The following is a 19154-nucleotide window of genomic DNA, read 5'->3' as shown; positions in this document are numbered from 1 at the left end:
CCTGTGTGTTAAAAGAGGTTGAATGCAGAACCAGAACTGTATTTTGTTCCTCTGTGCATCACCTATCACAGTGCTTGACATACAGTGAATGCCTAATACATTGAAAAAAGGCAATTGTTATCATACATTTTAAGACTGTGTTCCTACGTGGTACTGAGACTTGTTAGTTCAGTACAAATAATTAATAGCATACTGTATATACTCGAGTATAACTTGAATATCAGCCGAGGCTCCTAATTTTACCACAAAAACTGCATAAAATACTGAAAAACTCGGCTTATACACGAGTATATATATAACAGTAGTAATTTTTGTATTTACCTTTATGATATTTACTTTTTTATGTAATGTGAAATTATATTTTATCAGCAAAATGCTTAATTAGCATAGTACCTGTTTATTATAAACACTTGGCAAATAGAAATTTTTGTGTTCCTGAATAGTCAGATAACCATTATTGTTAATTATAACCAAGTTTATTCAGCACCCCACACTAAACATCAAGAGTTTTATGTATCTTGTCTCCTAATTATCACAACCATCTTGCAGTAAAGGTATTACTCCATTTCAACAAGAGAACTTAAGAGGCATTAAAAAAAGGTCACATAGCTGATTAAAGATGGAACTGGGATTTCAATCTTGGTAAATATATAACAGTTAAGATGTCAAATTACTTGGAAAATTCTTCACATTCATTCAAACCAAAACCAAATTTAATGTGTTGTAGTATCTACAATGAAGAATTTGTATGATTCTTCATAAATTACTGTTGACTATTTGGTTCCCAAGTAGTTCAGATGCTATAATCATTAACTGATAAGCTGGTCGCTCAGACCTCCCCAGCAGCACTTGTAAAAAGGCGTGAAGAGCTGCTGTTGTGAAACGCCGTAACCAGAGAGCCTGTGGAGCGCAGCTCTGCTCTCTGAAACGTCGGCCGCCACGAGTCAGAATTGACTGGATGACGCCGGGCCTAGGTTGGTGACTAGTGTGCATGTTTTATTGTACGTATCCAACTGTTGGCTGGTATTTAAATACTGGTTTTTTTTAAGGTGCTTTTGTTTGGTATTTTTCAGGTGGATATAGTTGTCGGCACTCCTGGAAGACTAGATGATTTGGTGTCAACTGGAAAGCTGAACTTATCTCAAGTTAGATTCCTGGTCCTGGATGAAGCTGTATGTTGTCCTATAACTATGCTTTTTTAAAAAGCTCATTTATGTTTTAGGTAAAACATGACAGGTGATAAAGAAAAAAATATAAATCAATCATGACCTCACTACTTAGAGAATTATTGTTACCCGTTTGGTATATTTTCACCAGCTTTTTATGTAACTGTTACTCTTTTTATGATTAAAATCAAACTGAAGAATCGCAAAACCTTTTTTTTTTTTTTTAATGTAAGTGTTTATGGCCACTGGTGAAGACTCTTCATAAACCGTTTTCAAAGGCTGCCTCGTGGTCTGCCATAAAGATACTTACTTCATGACGTATTGAACTGTTGCTGAGAGTAGATAGACAGGTTTTGTTTTTATGTTTTTATTTGTACATATATTTTCGATCCATATTAGAATTATTTCTGTCACAGTTGCAAATGTGAAGAAACTGGGGGGCAATTAATGTGCCTCAGGCTTTTCATAAATACTATTTTCAAGATGAACTAGTTTCCTAGCCCTGAGGGTTTTTTGTTTGTTTATTTTAATTGAAATCATCTTTAAAGACATGTATCAGCAGCTATTAACTGTAGAAAGGGGGGGTGTCATTATAGAACACTAGAACTTTAGTTTTTAGATCATGGTCAGCTTTTTCATATTTGAATAACATGGAATCTAAAGTTGTACTTCAAGCTTTTCTGTAAATACCATGTGAAAAGATGGGCTATGCAGGGGTGTACGTTTTTTCTATACGTGTGACATTTGATTTGCACAGGACTAGATGCTAAGTACAAAATTGTGTTCTTTGCTTCTCGTACAGGATGGGCTTCTTTCTCAAGGCTATTCTGATTTTATAAACAGGATCCATAATCAGATTCCCCAAATAACCTCTGATGGGAAAAGACTTCAGGTATAAAGTGATGAGTGGTACACCTTAAAATACATGTGGTCATTTTTTACATATCTGTACTTGTAAACAGGGTCAAAAGTTTGGGTTTTGGTGCCTCTTGATTAATTGCTGTATAAGGTGTTTACTTTTTCACTTGATTAAATAGTACACAGGGAAGAAACAGTGTTTAAAGCTCCTTTTAAAAGTAAAAACATTTGTATGTTACTTAGATGTGGCAGAAAACTATAAGGGAAAAAACTTGTTTTCCACAGAACTTAAAGATTATATTCAGGTGATCAGTACTGCTTCATGTTGAAAGAAGAAGCAAAAATCTGAAACTTAAGCACAGCTGTGTCTTTAGTAATGATAATTACTCTTATTTCCACCCACTTAGGAAGAGCTCACAGAGGGAGAGGGTATTGAGATCTGGAGATAAATAGTAACAGCGTTTTGAATTTTCAAAACCATTTTATTGTACATAGTTTTTGTAGGTCCACTTACAAGACTTGAGTTCCTCATAGGATTAGTTGGCAAGATTTCTGTGATGGGGGACTGAACGTCAAGGAGGTTAACTGGCCAACGGTCACCATCCTGGTTATTGCTGCAGAAAACCAGCTATTGCAATAGCAGTATATAAACTCCAGTTTTATATACTTTGTGCCCACATGTTATATCAGTTTCATGGGATATAATTATTTTAAAGTAAAAGTTTTTGTTTTAATTATTTTAATTTTCCTATTCTTAGGTGATTGTTTGCTCTGCTACCTTGCATTCTTTTGATGTAAAGAAACTGTCCGAGAAGATAATGCACTTTCCCACTTGGGTCGATTTAAAAGGAGAAGATTCTGTTCCAGAGACTGTACATCATGTTGTCGTGCCTGTGAATCCCAAAGCTGACAGACTCTGGGAGAGGCTTGGCAAAAACCACATTAGAGTAAGTACTTTGGTTGGCATTTATGTAGAATAGACACTACTCATAAACTTGGGGATGGTTAATGCCACCTAACACTATACCAAAGACAAGTACATAACATCACTTAACAGGGAAAGCAGTGGGCCTCTAAGTTACTGCAAAGGTGATGAGTTGTGTCCTTTCTTTTTCTCCTATGTGTACTAGGGGGTGTCAAAAAGTTTGTGGAAAAATGGATTCAAAAGATAATGGAATTTCCCCCACGAACTTTTTGATGCCCCTGTGTACAGGTACTTTTGTGATTAGCTTCCTCCATATAATTTTAACAAGTAAATAGAATTGTCTAACTATAGTCCTAATTTCATATACCATTATTTCATTTTTAGTATTATAGTAAAAACCCTTAGCTGCATCGTCTTGATGTTTCTTGTTTTCATCTGGATGTCTTGTCATTTTTCCCACCGTTACTAGATTTACATTTCTGTAACTAAAAGCAAGCAAACAGTCATTTCTTTGCTTTGACCCCTGTGTGCCCGCCGGCTGTGCCCGTGGGAGCTGCCTGGGCTGGCTTTGCAAGTAGATTGCCAAGCCTTTCTTCTGAGGTGCCACTGAGCTGATGAATGGGTTGATCTTCAATCTTCGTAGTGAAGGATTCTATTCCATTTGAAGAATGATAGTATTCACAGACTATAAAGCCATTTGTCTGGTGTGCAGGCTAAAGATGTACTTAGCTTTTAAGAAAGATGATGCCTGGTCTGAATTATTATCATTTCATAACCTTTTATATTCTTTTCTTTGGTAGACTGATGAAGTTCATGCAAAGGATAATACCAGACCTGGTGCTAATAGTTCAGGTGAGTTTAAAAAAAAAAAAAAAGCACCGAAAAATTTGGAGAAGGAATTGGTTTGTTTCATTGAATTTATTGCCCTCCCTACTCTCATGAAAGAGCTGAGGTGATTTACAGAATTATAAATGAGGAAAATTGAATATAAAAGCAGGACAAAAACAATTAAAAATCAGTTTACTTAGAAGAATTCGTTATACTATAATTAACCACTTATTTACTTCTTAGTCTCCTGGCATCTAAAACACAACTATTGGGGGTTATGTAAGTCTCAGTAGTTGTAGGAAAGCAGCAAATTTATGCAGAGACAGACTTTTCAGGCCCGGAGTGTTATATAGCCTTTTCACATAGGGTATAGTACTTATGAAAAATGACTTAGATACTACTTTGCAAAATATACCAAAATGATCTTCAAATAGTTTATGCAATTTTGAAAATGCTTAACAATAAATCTTGATGTAGTGAAGATATTTCTATGTAGAGTGAACGCTTTGTTTTAGATACATAGGGCTTTGAAGATAATATGGTGAAATGTACACAGAGTTCTTAGAAAACCATAGGAGGATGGGTGTTTAAGTTGTATGACTGACATTATATGTCTCAAAGGGAATTGTTTGCAAGGGTTAGACTACCTTTGGTTAATGGTTGAATTATTTGGCAAGTTTTTTGATAGGTTTCTAAAATGTGAATTGTATGAAATCTGGATTAAAGATTTCCTTTTAACTGAGCTCTATATGAACTCCAAATTTACAAGATGTGTGCGCACTGTGATACGTCAGTAATCAAATGGCTCCACACTTGAATTTTCCAGCACTCAAACAGCCAAGTTCAAAAAACTCTACTCAATGTTCATAACTTTGCTTGATAGTCGGGCCAAAACACAACTTGAAAAGACCTGTAAGGGGTGAGAGTGAGTCACATACCACGTCTCAGTGTGGCTCTCGCTCCTACAACAGTTTCTTGTGCATGAAAACATTTGTCCTTGGGTGCTTTTTTTAATGCTTTATTTGCATAAAATAGGACCTGGCTCCAAAGAAAATTTATGATACCAGCGTTAAAGCTGAGGAAATCTGTGAGAACCACAATGGAGTTAAAGAAAGAAAGAAAGAAATTACGAAATTTGAGTCTGGTTGCCACTTGTCTGATTTGGCAGCTGGATACAACATAGCTAAATCAACATTATCAACATTTTTGGGGGGGGAAATGTGATATAAACGGCTAATGTAGAGAAAGGTGTGAAGTTGTTAACCATGAAACCAAGAACCCAGACTATTGGTGCGGTAAAAATTTAGTGTTAATATGGATAAAATCAGAAACAACCCGATGGCAATGGTGTATCTGAGACAGTGATAGGCGAGAGGGCTAAAAGCCTCTGTAGTGGTTTAAAGTCCTGGAAAAAAGGTATTTGTACGTATAATTTTTTGGTCTGAGAACCAATTTTGTTTTCCATTATTTCTTATGAGAGAAATCTGTTCAGTTCTTTAACTTTTCAGTGTTTGAACATAAATTTGGAACAAATGAGTCCGACAACTGAGGTGTCACTATAATTGCTCACTGCTTGGGAATGCATTTTATAATAAAAAATATATATTTTAAAGTTTTGTTCTTTTTGCATCTTTATAATTAGAGATGACCAGAGAGACCTTGGAAATACGTTGAATTACAGAATTAAAATCTTGCACTAAGTATAAGGTGACCAGACGTCCTGCTTTTGGCGGGACAGTTCCGATTTTTAACAATTTTTCCCGCATCCCGCAGCATTTTTAAAAAGTCCTGATTTTTGGAAAGAATGCACGACAAGCTAGGGGATATGGTTTTTGGCTGCCATGTGGCTATTTCGCCAGGATATGAGTTTTATCAATGGTGGCCCGCTTTTGTCCCGCTTTACCAATGTTAAAATCTGGTCACCTTAACTAAGTAGGTAAGAAATAACTAATGTCACGTACACGAGAAAATAGACAGGAGGATAATGACTCAAGATTTACTAACGAGGCTTGGTGTTGAGGTACTTTTTTTTTTTATTCCATTGAGTGACATTTGAACTTGACCAGTGTTTAGTATACTACCGTTTTTTGTTTAGCATATGTATTTTTAGAAGAGTTAATTTTAAACGAGCATTAGAAATAGTTATTGTAAGTCAGAATGTGATTAGTGCTCTATGAGAGGTAAAACTGTTTTGGTGTACATATGTTTTTCTGTGTATTTGTATATTCCTCCCCTCCAAGTGCTGTATGGGTGTTTGTTGATTCCATAGATGGCTTAAAAATTAATAGAAAACAATGAACAAATGGATTAACTCACATGCTCTTACTCCATTTTGCTCTTGTCTATATTAAAATTTTTGTTTGTTTTTTTTTTTAAGAAATTTAAAATATTAAGTCTATAAGTAATTCTGAGTGTTCATGACAACCTGAGATTTGATTCCCCTCCCCCCACCCCTTGTATTCAAGAAATGTGGTCTGAAGCTATTAAGATCTTGAAGGGAGAGTATGCTGTCCGGGCAATCAAGGAACACAAGATGGATCAAGCAATTATCTTCTGTAGAACCAAAATCGACTGTGATAACTTGGAGCAGTATTTTATGCAACAAGGAGGAGGTACTTTTTCTTGACTTAAATAGATTGATTTATTTCCTCATTTAATAGTCCAATAGTGGATATAGTCAGGAGCCCTGAAGCAGCTGGGCTGCTCACTGCAAGATCAGCAGTTTGAAACCACCAGCTGCTCTGCAGGAGAAAGACTGGCCTTTCTACTCCTGTAAAGAGTTACAGTCTCAGAAAATCCCAGGGGCAGTTGTAGGGTTAATGGTAGGTTTATTCAGTACTTTTTCATTTGAGAAGTCCTAGGAAAACAATGAGAAGATTCTCCATATAGGCATGTTTTCATTGCTGTGAGAATGAATCAAGTGTAGTGTGTTAGTCCAGGTTGACTAGAGAAACAAATTCATAGACTCTCTTATGTGTGTTAAGAGAGAACTTTATATCAAACGTTAAGAAAACATCCCAGCCCAGTCCAGATCAAGTCCATAAGTCTGATTTTAGCCCATATGTTGATACTAGTCTATAATTCCTCGTTAGACTCACGTAGCCATGCAATGACGCCGAATGCAGGAAGATCACAGGCCACTGGGTGGAAAGTTTTGTGGATCCTGTGGTGGTGAAAGCATCTTAGTGTTGATGTGGGTCTCCAAGTGGCTCCTCCAGCTTCAGGACTCTGGCTCTGTCAGTGTAGCTCCATGTGCCTTGTCTACAGGAATGCCTCACAGGGAGTGGCTGTGTCTGCCTCCAGTCAGCTATTTTTTTCTGTCTCACCTCCAAATGAGGTCATCAAGCTGCGACCTGATTGACAGACTAGACTCCACCCCTTCGCAAATTGACAGATTATGCAACTGCCACATGTAGTACTATTGATAATGTTAATTATTCAAGAGTATTGATTAAAATGATAGAATATTTATCTAGAACAGCAGTTTTCAACCTGTGGGTCACAAACAACCCCTTTGGGGGTCGAAACACCCTTTCACGGGTTGCCTAAGACCATCAGAAAACATGTATTTCCAATGGTCTTAGGAACTGAGACACCACTCTTTTATCTGTCTTCTTGCTGGTCTGCCCATATGCAGATACGCCACATACAAATACCCGGTGTGAAGACTGTTACCCATGCTACACCATGCTTCAAGACAAAATTTCATTTATTTGTAATTAGAAATAAACATTTCACAATATATACTTACATATTGTTTTTGTGATTAATCACTGCTTTAATTTTGTTCAATTTGTAACAATGAAAATACATCGTGGATATCAGATTGTAATTGTAATTCATAACATTGTAATTCATAACAATAATTCATAACATTGTAATTCATAACAATAGCAAAATTACAGTTACGAAGTAGCAACGAAAATAATTTTATGGTAGGGGGGGCCCCACAACATGAGGAACTGTATTGAAGGGTCGTGACATTAGAAAGGTTGAGAACCACTGATCTAGAAGATAGATAAGAAAACAGGCATTAAAAGAAGTTTAAAAAGGAGAATATGACCTAGAGGTAAGTGGGAAAATCTGAGTGGATCAGTATATTTACTCTATAAATATAAGTAGACACATTTTCTGTGAAAGATAGTTGTTCAGACTGAAAAATGTAGCTATATGTATTTACAAGAAACATGCATAAAATACCTAATGGCACAGGAATGTTGCTGAGGTGGGGGGGTGGGATGCTCACACACTGGGCTTCTAAAAGTTTAGGGAAAAATTCAGTTATCCTTTCATTCCATGTTCTTAGGAACTTTTTCAAGTTCCCTTAGCTATCTTGGGAGAAGCACGAGACTTTCCGTCCCCATAAAGAGTAAGTGTGGACAGCCACAGGGCCAGGTCTGCTCAGTTCCACCCTGGAAAGTCACTGAGTTGGAGTTGACTCGATGGCAGTGAGTTTGGTTTTTGATTAGATAGCCTAGATAACTCATATTAACCAAGAGCTGGTATGCAGCTGTTTTCATAAGAAACATAGTACAAGATAACATTTCTAGACAGAAAAACTCACCATTTAAGTGTTGAAGAGGAATGATGTTGCATTGAGGGCCTAACTTTAGCCGTGGTATTTTCAATCGCCTCATATACATGTGAAAGTTGAACATTATGAATAAGGAAGATCACAGAAGAATCAGTGCTTTTGAATTATGATGCTGGCGAAGAATATTGTAAGTACCATGGATTATCGAAATAACACAGACATCTGTCTTGGAAGAAGAATGTTCCTTAGAAGAGAGGAGGGAGCAGCCATTCCCTGGTGAAGGATCTCATGCTTCGTAACATGGAAATCAAGAAAAACCAAACTCACTGCTGTCCCATTGCTGCTGATGCAGACACTTCACCAGGGCTTCCTGCGAAAGTAGAGGGTAGCAGAAAAGAAGACCCTTGGCAAAGTGGACGACACCGTGGCTGTGTAAGAACCGTTGTGAGGACGGCTCTGGACTGGACCTTGATTCATTCTGTTGTCCAAAGGACCATGATGAGTGGGAGCCCACTCGATGCCACCTAACAACAGCATATGGTAAAATATTTAATCTATGGGAAGATAATAATGATTCTATTTGTATGCTCTATAATAACTGTACATATATATATCATCATCAGTCATTAAAGAACTGGAAGAGAAAAACCCACAATGGGTGCCATCGTATATTCAATGGCTAAATTTAAAGGACTGACAACAATAAATTTTGGTGAGGGTGTGGAGTAACCAGAATGGTCGTATATTGTTGATGCAAATGTAAAATATGACCACTTTGGTTCAGAAAAGGTCACTTTTATGAAATTAAACATACTCCTGTCTTGAGACAAAAACAGTTGGGTCGAGTCAACCCTGACTCGTAGTGACCCTGTAGGATCAAGTAAAACTGCCCAGTAGGGTTCCCAAGGCTGTAAATCTTCACAGAAACTGACTGACACTTTTCTTTGTGGATTGGAGGATGAATTTAAACTGCCAACCTTTTGACTAGCAGCTAAGTGCTTTAACCATTGTGACACTAGGGCTTCTGTCTTAAAACAAACTCTCTGACATCGAGTCAATGCCAACTCATAGCGACCCTATAGGACAGGGTAGAACGGCCCTTGTGAGTTTCTGAGACTATAACTCTTTACAGGAGTTGCAAACGCCTTCAATGTCCTACGACGTGGCTGGTGGTTAGCAGCCCAATGAGGAACCACTTCCATTCTAGCTATTCACTAAGATATAAATGCATATGCATTGACAACAAGATGTGTGCTAGGATGTTCATAGCAACTTTATTTACAATAAACCCAAACTGAGAACAGCTTAGGGACTCATCAGTAGGAGAATGGCTAAACAAACTGACATGTTTATACAGTGAAAAAACTCAGCCATAAGAAAGAATTTAGCTCTGATGTATACAGCAATTTTGGATGAATCTCAAACACTACGCTGTATGAGAGGAGCACTACAGAAGAGTATGTACTAGATGATTCCACTTGCATGATGTTCTAGAACAATTACTACTAATCTTTGATGGAAGGTTGGGCACAGAGCCTAACTGAAAAAGGTCATTAGGATACTTTGTGGATAATATTAATGCTCTGTATCTTGGTAGGGGTTTGTGCTACATATGTTTGCATTTGTCAAAACTCAGTAAATGTACCCTTAGGATTTGTCTATTTTCTTGTATGTGAATTATAACTAAAAAAGACCAAATAAAAATAAAAACACCTCTAGTTACTGCTATGCATACTGGATTATATACTGATGTATGCAATTTACATTGGAATGTACAGAATATAAAGGTGAGTTTATGGAAGGGATAGAAGGACGGAGAGATGTATATGTGGTAAAACTGGTATATTTTAATGTTAATGGTAGAATTTGGGTGATGCACATTCAACAGTTTCAGGGAGTCTTGATGGCACTGTGGGTTCGGCATTGGGCTCCGAACCTGAAGATGGGTACTTCAGAAAACCCACTAGTTGCTTTGTGGGAGAAAGAAGAGGCTGTTAGTTTCTATAAAGATTTATAATCCTGGAAACTCTGTATAGGGCCAGTGTAAGTTGGAATCAACTTGATGGTCGTATGTATTTTAAAAAATACTTTGTTTTTCTATATGTTTGAAAAATGGTAAAGAAAAATACATAAAAGTTATGAGGATGAAATTGTAATCTTAATTGTTTTCATCCTCCCTAAATATTTGGGTTAACTATGCCTAGAAAACACATGTCCTTAACCATCACTAAAACCAAAATAACACAATATATAACAGATTCTAGGGATTTGAGAGAGGAATAAAGCATCCGCACTCCCTCTACTGCTCCTCTACCCCGAAATTCCAACCTGGAATTGGGATTGTGTATCACTGTCATTGAGTCAGTTAGACTCACATTGATCCTGTAGGATGGGCTAGAACTGCGCCTGTGGGTTTCCAAAGCTGTAAATCTTTACGGAAAGCTTCATTTGTCTCCCTCTGAGAGGCTGGTGGGTAATCCACTACACCACTTTTAGGCTCTGGGATTATACATATATTTCCCTAAACCGTTTGAATTCAGAATGTAAGGAAACATTAGCTATATATTTCTGGGAAGTTCTAGTTTGCTATTCACTCCTGCATAATTAGTGTCGGGTTGGATATATTTCAAAAAGTATTCTGTTTCTTTAAATGCTCAAGTGTATTTTATTGAACTAATTTTAATTTACTATGGAGTATAGTTAAGTGGCCATAATTGTTTTTCGAAGCGGTTTCATAGTGGTGCCCACAGGTTCAGTTGAGGTTTAGAAGGCTGTTGATTGGTTACTGTGTAGGCTTGACGAGTTTCCTTTTTGGTGCTGACTACCACATCCTTTTGCTGCTTCTAGTCTGTTTTGGTCATGAGAACCCGGTAACTAAGTTGCTTAGAAGACCCACAACAGGCTGGTTGTGGCCAATAGGCATTTAGTAAAAGCCTATTTTGTTTCTTGAAAGAATGATCTCCTTTGACTACTTTTTGATTCGTAGCATTAAACAGAATAGGAGACTTCCTTCTTCATATATTTTTCTCTTATTAATGCACTGTAGCTTACATATTGCTCTATCATTACTGAAAATTGGTATGGGTGACTTTTGAGATATTCTTAAAAATAAATCATTTAATTCTACATGGAATTCATTGTAATGACATTCCTCCCATGGCAAGAAAATGTGTCAACCATGGCTTATGGGAAGTTAGGGAATAGAATTAATATTGCTTGAATTTTAGGTTCTTAAATTTTTTAATTAGAAAATATTTTACATGTGTTAGGCCGGGTTGACTAGAGAAACAAATCCAGTGACACTCATATGTGTAAGAAAGAGCTTTATATCAAGAACGACGTAAATATTGAGACAACACCCCAGCCCAGTCCAATTTGAGCCCATAAGCCCATACTAGTCTCTAAGACCCTCTGCAGACTGACAAAGCTGCATGCAGTGATGCAGAAAGCAGGCATGTCATTGCCAGTGGGTGCAAAGTCTTAGGGATATAGTCTCTAAGACCCTCTTCAGACTGACAAAGCTGCATGCAATGATGCAGAATGCAGGCATGTCATTGCCAGTGGGTGCAAAGTCTTATGGATCCAGTGGCAGTGGCCACATCTCCAGGGGTCTGGCTGGTCTCAAACTGATCTCCAAATGGCTCACCAGCAGGAAGGTGAAGCAGAGAGTGAGAGGGCGGTTCCCAGAACCTTCCTTATGAGGAGAAGGTCACGCCCACAAGGAGGTACCGTCAGGCTGTGACCTGATTGACAGGCTAGACTCCACCCCTACACTTTTATATCTTCAAGTTGACAGGAAATAATGTAACTACCACATTACCTTAAAAATTTTTTAACTAGATTTAAGTCTTAAGTATATTATTTTCCAAGGTTAAATGTTAATATGCTTTTCACTAGGACCTGATAAAAAAGGGCACCAGTTCTCCTGTGTTTGTCTTCATGGTGACAGAAAGCCTCATGAGAGAAAGCAAAACTTGGAAAGATTTAAGGTACTGATATTTAATTAGCTTTATTTCCTTACTGTTTAAGAAGGAAATTTCTGTAGTTCGCTTTAAACAATCCCATTGGTTAAATGTTATTAAAGCAATTCTTGTTCTAGATATTTCAAAATATTCCGACCTTTCCTGATACATCTTTATCCTGACAAAAGTTAGGCTTGACACCCAAATGGTGACTTATACCTTCCCTGTAAGCACAGCACTACTATAATAAGAATTTTCCTTTTCACTCAGTTTTAGTAAATTTTTCAGGTAGATAGTTTTTGGAGAAGCATTAGTGGATATTTGAACCATGTTTGGAAGACTTATGAAAAACAGCTTGTAGTGATAGTTATAGACAACTTAATTTGCGGATTAATTTAAACAAGCTATCAATCTATGGTTTTGTAGAATTAAAAAGCATTTTATCACATTTCGTGGCAGACCTTCCCAGTAAAGTGCTTGCAGTCAGTCGGAGCAGGCAGCTTAGCTTCCGGTGAGCCGCAGGGTCGGGGGTGGGGACGTGAGCCATTTGGAGCCCAGAAGCAGCAACCGCTACTCAGAAGCACAGTTTGCCACGAGGTGCTGACCTCAGTGTATAATGCAAATACAGTTTTCTTAAGCTCCTAAAATTCAAAGTAAGGGGGGAAGTACTGAGAATATGACCCAGGTAATTATAAGTATTCATCCCTGTAATCGTATCGTAACATGTTAGTTATTAGGGGCCTTGTTTGGTTGAAAGGTAGACTATTTGTTTTTATTTAACTGTATGTACTAACAAATTCCTTAATCTTTCCCTTCTGTTCTTAGAAAGGAGATGTGAGATTCCTGATTTGCACAGATGTGGCTGCTAGAGGAATTGATATCCATGGTGTTCCTTATGGTAAAAGCAGCTGCTTATGTCTGTAGTATGGATTTTGTGGAATCTAAAGCCAGCTATCATCTTTGGGATGTTTACATATTTAGGAACTATGAGCAATTGGTGGTCATTGTTTTTATTTCCAGTTATCAATGTCACCCTGCCTGATGAAAAGCAGAACTATGTACATCGGATTGGCAGAGTAGGAAGAGCCGAAAGGTACTACTTTAATTTTTTTCCTCTTTCAAAAATTTTAAGCTTATATATTTGAAGGAAAAAATCTAATAAAGACTTTTAACATCTTTTAGGATGGGTCTGGCCATTTCTCTGGTAGCAACAGAAAAAGAAAAGGTAATATTTTCAGAACACTTGTATTCAATGGGCGTGTTGTAATTTTAAGTGTGAGAAGTAAAAGCAGTTTGGCTCTTTTATTTAATACGGTTGTGCATGGAATATAAGCATGCTTCTTAATGGCATTTTTTTCTTTATAGTCATTGAATAAGCCAATAATAGAATGAAATTTAGAGGAAAAGTGCAAAATTTAATTTCCTCTCAAGAGCTTTTGTTCTAGTCATGTTCACCAAAACTTATATAAACTCTCTGTTATGATATTTTACCTGATTGTGAGGGAGGGGAATAACTTACTATTTTGATACAGGTGTGTTGAGAAGATGCAGGAATAAGGAATACCCCTGTATCTATGGTTAAGTTCTCCCCTTATCGGGGTGCTCTTGGCCTTGTTGTTAGGTGCTGTTGAGTCGGTTCCGGCCCACAGGGGCCTTATGCTTAACGATGAAACCCTGCTCAGTCCTGTGTGCTCCTCACACTCGTTCCTATATTCTTTCCCTACTTGCTTAATTATTCTCTCAGAGAAGATATCTGAGCTCTGTTTTTTACATTAACCGTGCTATGTCTTGGGGGTGGTACAAATGATAACACACTTGACTATACACGAAAGTTTAGAAATTCAGTTCTCTACTCACAGATGCCTTCCCAAAAAAGGCCTAGCTGTCTCCTTCCTGCCGGCTCAGCTGTGGGCACAGTTGTATTCTCACACACTGAGATCATGAGGGATCAGAATCTAACACAGTGAGATCGTGAGGGATATCAGAATCTAACACAGTGAGATCGTGAGGGATATCAGAATCTCACACACTGAGATCATGAGGGATCAGAATCTAACAGTGAGATCGTGAGGGATATCAGAATCTCACACAGAGATCGCGAGGGATCAGAATCTAACACATTGAGATCGTGAGGGATCAGAATCTAACACAGTGAGATCGTGAGGAATCAGAATCTAACACACTGAGATCTTGAGGGATCAGAATCTAACACACTGAGATCTTGAGGGATCAGAATCTAACACACTGAGATCGTGAGGGATCAGAATTGGCTTGAAGGCAACTGGTGATGATGCGAGGGATCTTGATGGAGCATTCCTCAGTTTCTGTTGTTACAGGACAATGTTTTCAATTCAATCTTTAGTTTACATTTTGTTTTGTAACTGCAAGCCCCTCAATATAACAGCATTCTTCTATTTCTTCCCCAAGTTCCATTCTTCCTGCCTCAAGCTTGATTTGGGGGGCTAGTGTGTACTTTTTAATGCCAGTTTTGCCTGAGAATTCCCTCTTTTAATTGCTACTCAATATACAAAAATGCTTAGATTATTCTCAAGAAGAACCATTGAATAATAGTGGCAGTTGGATAGAGTGCTAAGCGTGTCATCTATTTTCCTTTGCCTTGAAAAGCCAGAGATTTAGAGTAAAGATACATAGCATGTGTTTACCTCCCTAAGATGGTAATATTCTTTGTCTCTTTAATTTAGGTTTGGTACCATGTGTGTAGCAGCCGTGGGAAGGGGTGTTATAACACGAGACTCAAGGAAGATGGCGGTTGTACTATATGGTACAATGAGATGCAGGTAAGGCTTGGGGTAAACTACTGAAATTGGTCAGATAGACTGATAATGAAGGAACTTCTGGAAAGGTTAGATTGCAGCTTTCATCTACTTGTTAATTATGTGGAAAGTAGTAAATTGGTTTTAATGTTGTAAATTGTAACTTGTGGGTTCATCTCTGCAGAAATCTGCCTTCCACGTTTACTATTATAGCTTGTCTGATTTTGTTTAATACTATTAAAAGGCAACTCTGTTGAAGTGAATTTTAAAATAAAAATTTCTCGCCCGTTCTTAGTTGCTATCCGAAATAGAAGAACACCTGAACTGTACCATTTCTCAGGTTGAGCCAGATATAAAAGTACCACTGGATGAATTTGATGGGAAAGTTACCTATGGTCAAAAAAGGGCTGCTGGTGGTAAGCTTTGAATTATTTTTAACTCTAAGTGTGAATGAGACATTTGGTTTACAAAGTGTAATTTTGCTTTATTATATTAAATGTATATAATGAGCCTATCATTTCCTTCTTTTCACTCTCTGAGCACCTCGTCCATACCTGTTGTATATCATTTCCATTGCATGATTTTATCTGAAGAGTAGCAACATAGCTTTTTTCTTGAAGTTGTCAGGTAATAGTTGGATGTTTTATGGAATTGTTTGGAAGTGAGCACAGCAGGTACTTGGAAACAAGGAATCAGAAGACGTAAGTAGGTTAGGCCCTCCCGCATACTATTTTTACCTTTCCCTAGGAAGCCATTTCTTAGCTTGTTCTGGGAATTTTTTTAGAATTCTGGCTAAATTTGTTTTCAGACTAAAGAAGAGGATAGAGAACAAGGTGAGTATATGTACAGAGGCTGTGGTTAGGGTGACCTAATTTATGTATATTGAATAATTGGTGTAACATTTAAAAATGGACACAACGTGACTAATCGTTTATCATCATTGCTGGAAGCAAATTTTCCTAAATATAATTGAGCTGAAGTATTGCTGACAAGTTATTTCAAGCTTGTCATTTACATTGCTGTGTAATTTGTGTGTGTGATACAGGTGGAAACTATAAAGGACATGTGGACATTTTAGCACCGACCGTTCAAGAGTTGGCTGCCCTTGAAAAAGAGGCGCAGACATCTTTCCTACATCTTGGCTACCTTCCTAACCAGCTGTTCAGAACCTTCTGATTTTAACATACACTAAGTAAGGTTTGCGTAATAAAATTCTGTAGTTTCAAAACTCTAAAACAGTTGTACTGCTTCCAAGCAGCAGTATTGATAGTTACTTAAGCTGTCAGTGTTAACTCTTGCATGTTGAGAAACATTAGTCTTACAAAATTTTTTTTAAATGGCAGCCTAATGACAATAAATATGATGAATACATGTTCATGACAGTTTGTGTCTTATTTCAAAGTTAACCTTGAATTTTTTTTTTTTTTGGTGAATGTAATTTTAAAATGTCACTGAATTGTATCCTTAATCATGATTAAAATGGAAACATTTCTTACCTATATTTTACCACAATAAAATTTAAATTAAAAATGTATGGACTTACGATGTAGCATTTATGGAATACAGATTTGGCAGAGGACCTATGTGAAACAATTCGTGAATATCCCGAGAGTAGACATTTTCACAGGAGATAGTTCTGAGTGTCCAGAGAAGTAGACTGGCACATACAACAATTGTGACAGTGGTCCAGGGTCAAACAGCATCTCATTCTGCTGGGCATCTGCGTTGGCTCTATGGTGACTCAAGCAGCCATCCTACATGGAGACAGATCTTGAGAAGGTCAAGGTGGCCAACATATAGACTGATATATTGAGACCAGTGGGAAATCATGTCATGAAAGATAGGTGAATGATCCAAAGTAGAACACAAAGAGTTTTTTAGGGGGGTTAGAAAAGATTCTGGGTCTGTGGATTGACTGATGTATTTGGCATGGTGATAGTAAAGGTTTATTTCTGAAGGATTATCTTCTTAATAAGAACCTTTCTTTCTAGTTGATAACACATCTATGTATACTCTGCTATTCCTATAGGTCTTTAAAAGGTCAAAGTTGAGCTCAGTTCCTTGGAATATATTTCTAGTGACTCATGCCTAAAATACCAGGAGGAAAAAAGCAAAATTTAAATACATTTAGATTAGCCTTTTTTGTGCCTTTTCACTCTTCATTCATAAAGTAGCGTCTATGCATATATACTCGAGTATAAGCTGACCCGAATTTCAGCCGAAGCACCTAATTTCACCACACAAAAAACTGCATTAAAAACGTGTTGAAAACATAAAGAATACAAAAATCCTCACTACTGGACCCCAATTCATGCCATCGTGATAAACTGAGAAAAGATTAAAATTGTCAACTTTTTAAAAAAAACTTGTGTCCATAACCAATGTCTATGGAAGCAGTAGTCAAGAAACCAATTGAGATATTGTGCTGGATGAAGCTACTGCAAAATGTAGCGTCAAGACTTCTTGAAATTTTAAAATCAAAATGTCTTTTTATGGACTAAATAAAGTATGTCAGATCTCTCCCACCCCCCCAACCACCACCACCAAAAAATGTGTTGAAAAACTCAACTTATACATGAGTATATACAGTATTCCTCTCCTAGAGTTTCCTTAAGCACACATGATAATGTAGTTTCTTTTTGTTTATTTTTTAAATCATTGTATTGGGGGCTCATACAACTCTTACCACAATCTATACATACATTCATTGTGTCAAGCACATTTGTTCATTTGTTCCCATTTTCAAAACATTTTCTTCCTACTTGAGTCCTTGTATCAGCTTATTTTTTCTCCCTCCCATCTCCCACTCTCCCACCGTCCCTCATGAACCCTTGATAATTTATGTAACAATTTTATTTTATTTAATATAGTTTTATTATTATATAGTTTCTTACAAGGTGATTTTCAAACCTTTTCACAATTTCAATGAAATTCAATATACAAACATTTAAAAAAAAGCCAACCACAGCAGCCTATGTGATCATGAGGTGTCGAAGGGGTCAGGTATCAGGCATCATCAAAACAAAAAATCTTACCATAGTGAAGGGGGTAGTGTGGAGTGGAGACCCAAAGCCCATTTGTAGGCCACTGGAGAGCCCCTTGCAGAGAGGTCTCGGGGAGGAGACGAGCCAGACAGGGTGCAATGTAGCAATGATGAAAAATACAACTTTCCTCTGGTTCCTAAATGCTTCCCCCCACTATCATGATCCCAATTCTACATTGCAAGTCTGGCTAGACCAGAGGATGTACACTGGTACAGACAGGAACTGGAAACAGGGAATCCACGGCGGATGATTCCTTCAGGACCAGTGGTGTGAGTGGCGATACTGGGAGTGTAGAGGAGGGTGGGTTAGAAAGGGGGAACCGATTACAAGGATCTATATGTGACCTCCTCCCTCGGAGACGGACAACAGAAAAGTGGGTGAAGGGAGACGTCGGACAGGGCAAGATAAGACGAAATAATTTGTAAATTATCAAGGGCTCATGAGGAAGCAGGGAGGGAGGGGGAAAAATGACCTGATGCGAGGGGCTTAAGTGGAGAGCAAGTGTTTTGAGAATGATGAGGGCAGTGAATGTACAAATGCGCTTTACACCATTGATGTATGTATGGATTGTGATAAGAGTCGTATGAGCCCCTAACAAAATGATTAAAAAAAAAAAAACCAACCATGGGAAAAAACAACAACCAAATACTGAGTTCATAGTTTGGGGGATATAATTTTGAAGGCCCTATTCTTTCACTTGTCTCTAGAACCCTTTATTTGGAGATGTCCTTAAAGGTAAAGTGATGGCAGAACTTAGCACTATTCACAGACATCATTCGGGGCTTTAAAAGTGAGTTCTTTGTTGATAGCAAACTGACTGACTGAGACCGTTTTACAACCCGACTGGAAAAGATCCTCATGACTATCTTACTCAAAGCTGACTTAGGGAAATCCAGGTTCCCATGGCATGGTTGGTAGAACTGGAGATTGAGCTTGGGTTTTCTTGCTTTTTCTCTCTGCTCTGCTTTTGGGGGCTGAGTCTCAGTTCAAACGGGTTGACCAGAGAGGGCTGCTGGGTGGAAATTGAGCTTTTCCTCTTCAAATGACTGCCTAACTGGAATTA

General features: G+C 37.7%; 1 protein-coding gene across 2 annotated transcripts in view; it reads left to right on the top strand.

Annotated features, from left to right (window-relative positions):
• DDX1 (DEAD-box helicase 1) overlaps positions 1 to 16422 on the top strand; it is a 39754-nt gene extending 23332 nt beyond the window's left edge. For both annotated transcript variants that reach the window (XM_045286667.1, XM_004696046.2), the window contains 12 exons: positions 1074 to 1172; positions 1969 to 2058; positions 2783 to 2971; positions 3750 to 3801; positions 6243 to 6389; positions 12209 to 12300; positions 13099 to 13171; positions 13294 to 13366; positions 13456 to 13498; positions 14976 to 15071; positions 15343 to 15463; positions 16093 to 16422. In XM_045286667.1, coding sequence (XP_045142602.1) covers positions 1074 to 1172; positions 1969 to 2058; positions 2783 to 2971; positions 3750 to 3801; positions 6243 to 6389; positions 12209 to 12300; positions 13099 to 13171; positions 13294 to 13366; positions 13456 to 13498; positions 14976 to 15071; positions 15343 to 15463; positions 16093 to 16223 — 1206 coding nt within the window. In that variant the 3' untranslated portion in view covers positions 16224 to 16422. The remainder of the gene's footprint in view (positions 1 to 1073; positions 1173 to 1968; positions 2059 to 2782; positions 2972 to 3749; positions 3802 to 6242; positions 6390 to 12208; positions 12301 to 13098; positions 13172 to 13293; positions 13367 to 13455; positions 13499 to 14975; positions 15072 to 15342; positions 15464 to 16092) is intronic.
• The last annotated feature ends 2732 nt before the right edge of the window (positions 16423 to 19154 follow it).

This window comes from Echinops telfairi, unplaced genomic scaffold, assembly GCF_000313985.2.
Source record: "Echinops telfairi isolate 266 unplaced genomic scaffold, ASM31398v2 ScPeMD7_9;HRSCAF=40, whole genome shotgun sequence".
In the NCBI taxonomy this organism is placed as follows: domain Eukaryota; kingdom Metazoa; phylum Chordata; class Mammalia; order Afrosoricida; family Tenrecidae; genus Echinops; species Echinops telfairi.
Note: the sequence above shows the minus strand (reverse complement) of the source record. Positions and strands in the feature narration are given on the sequence as shown.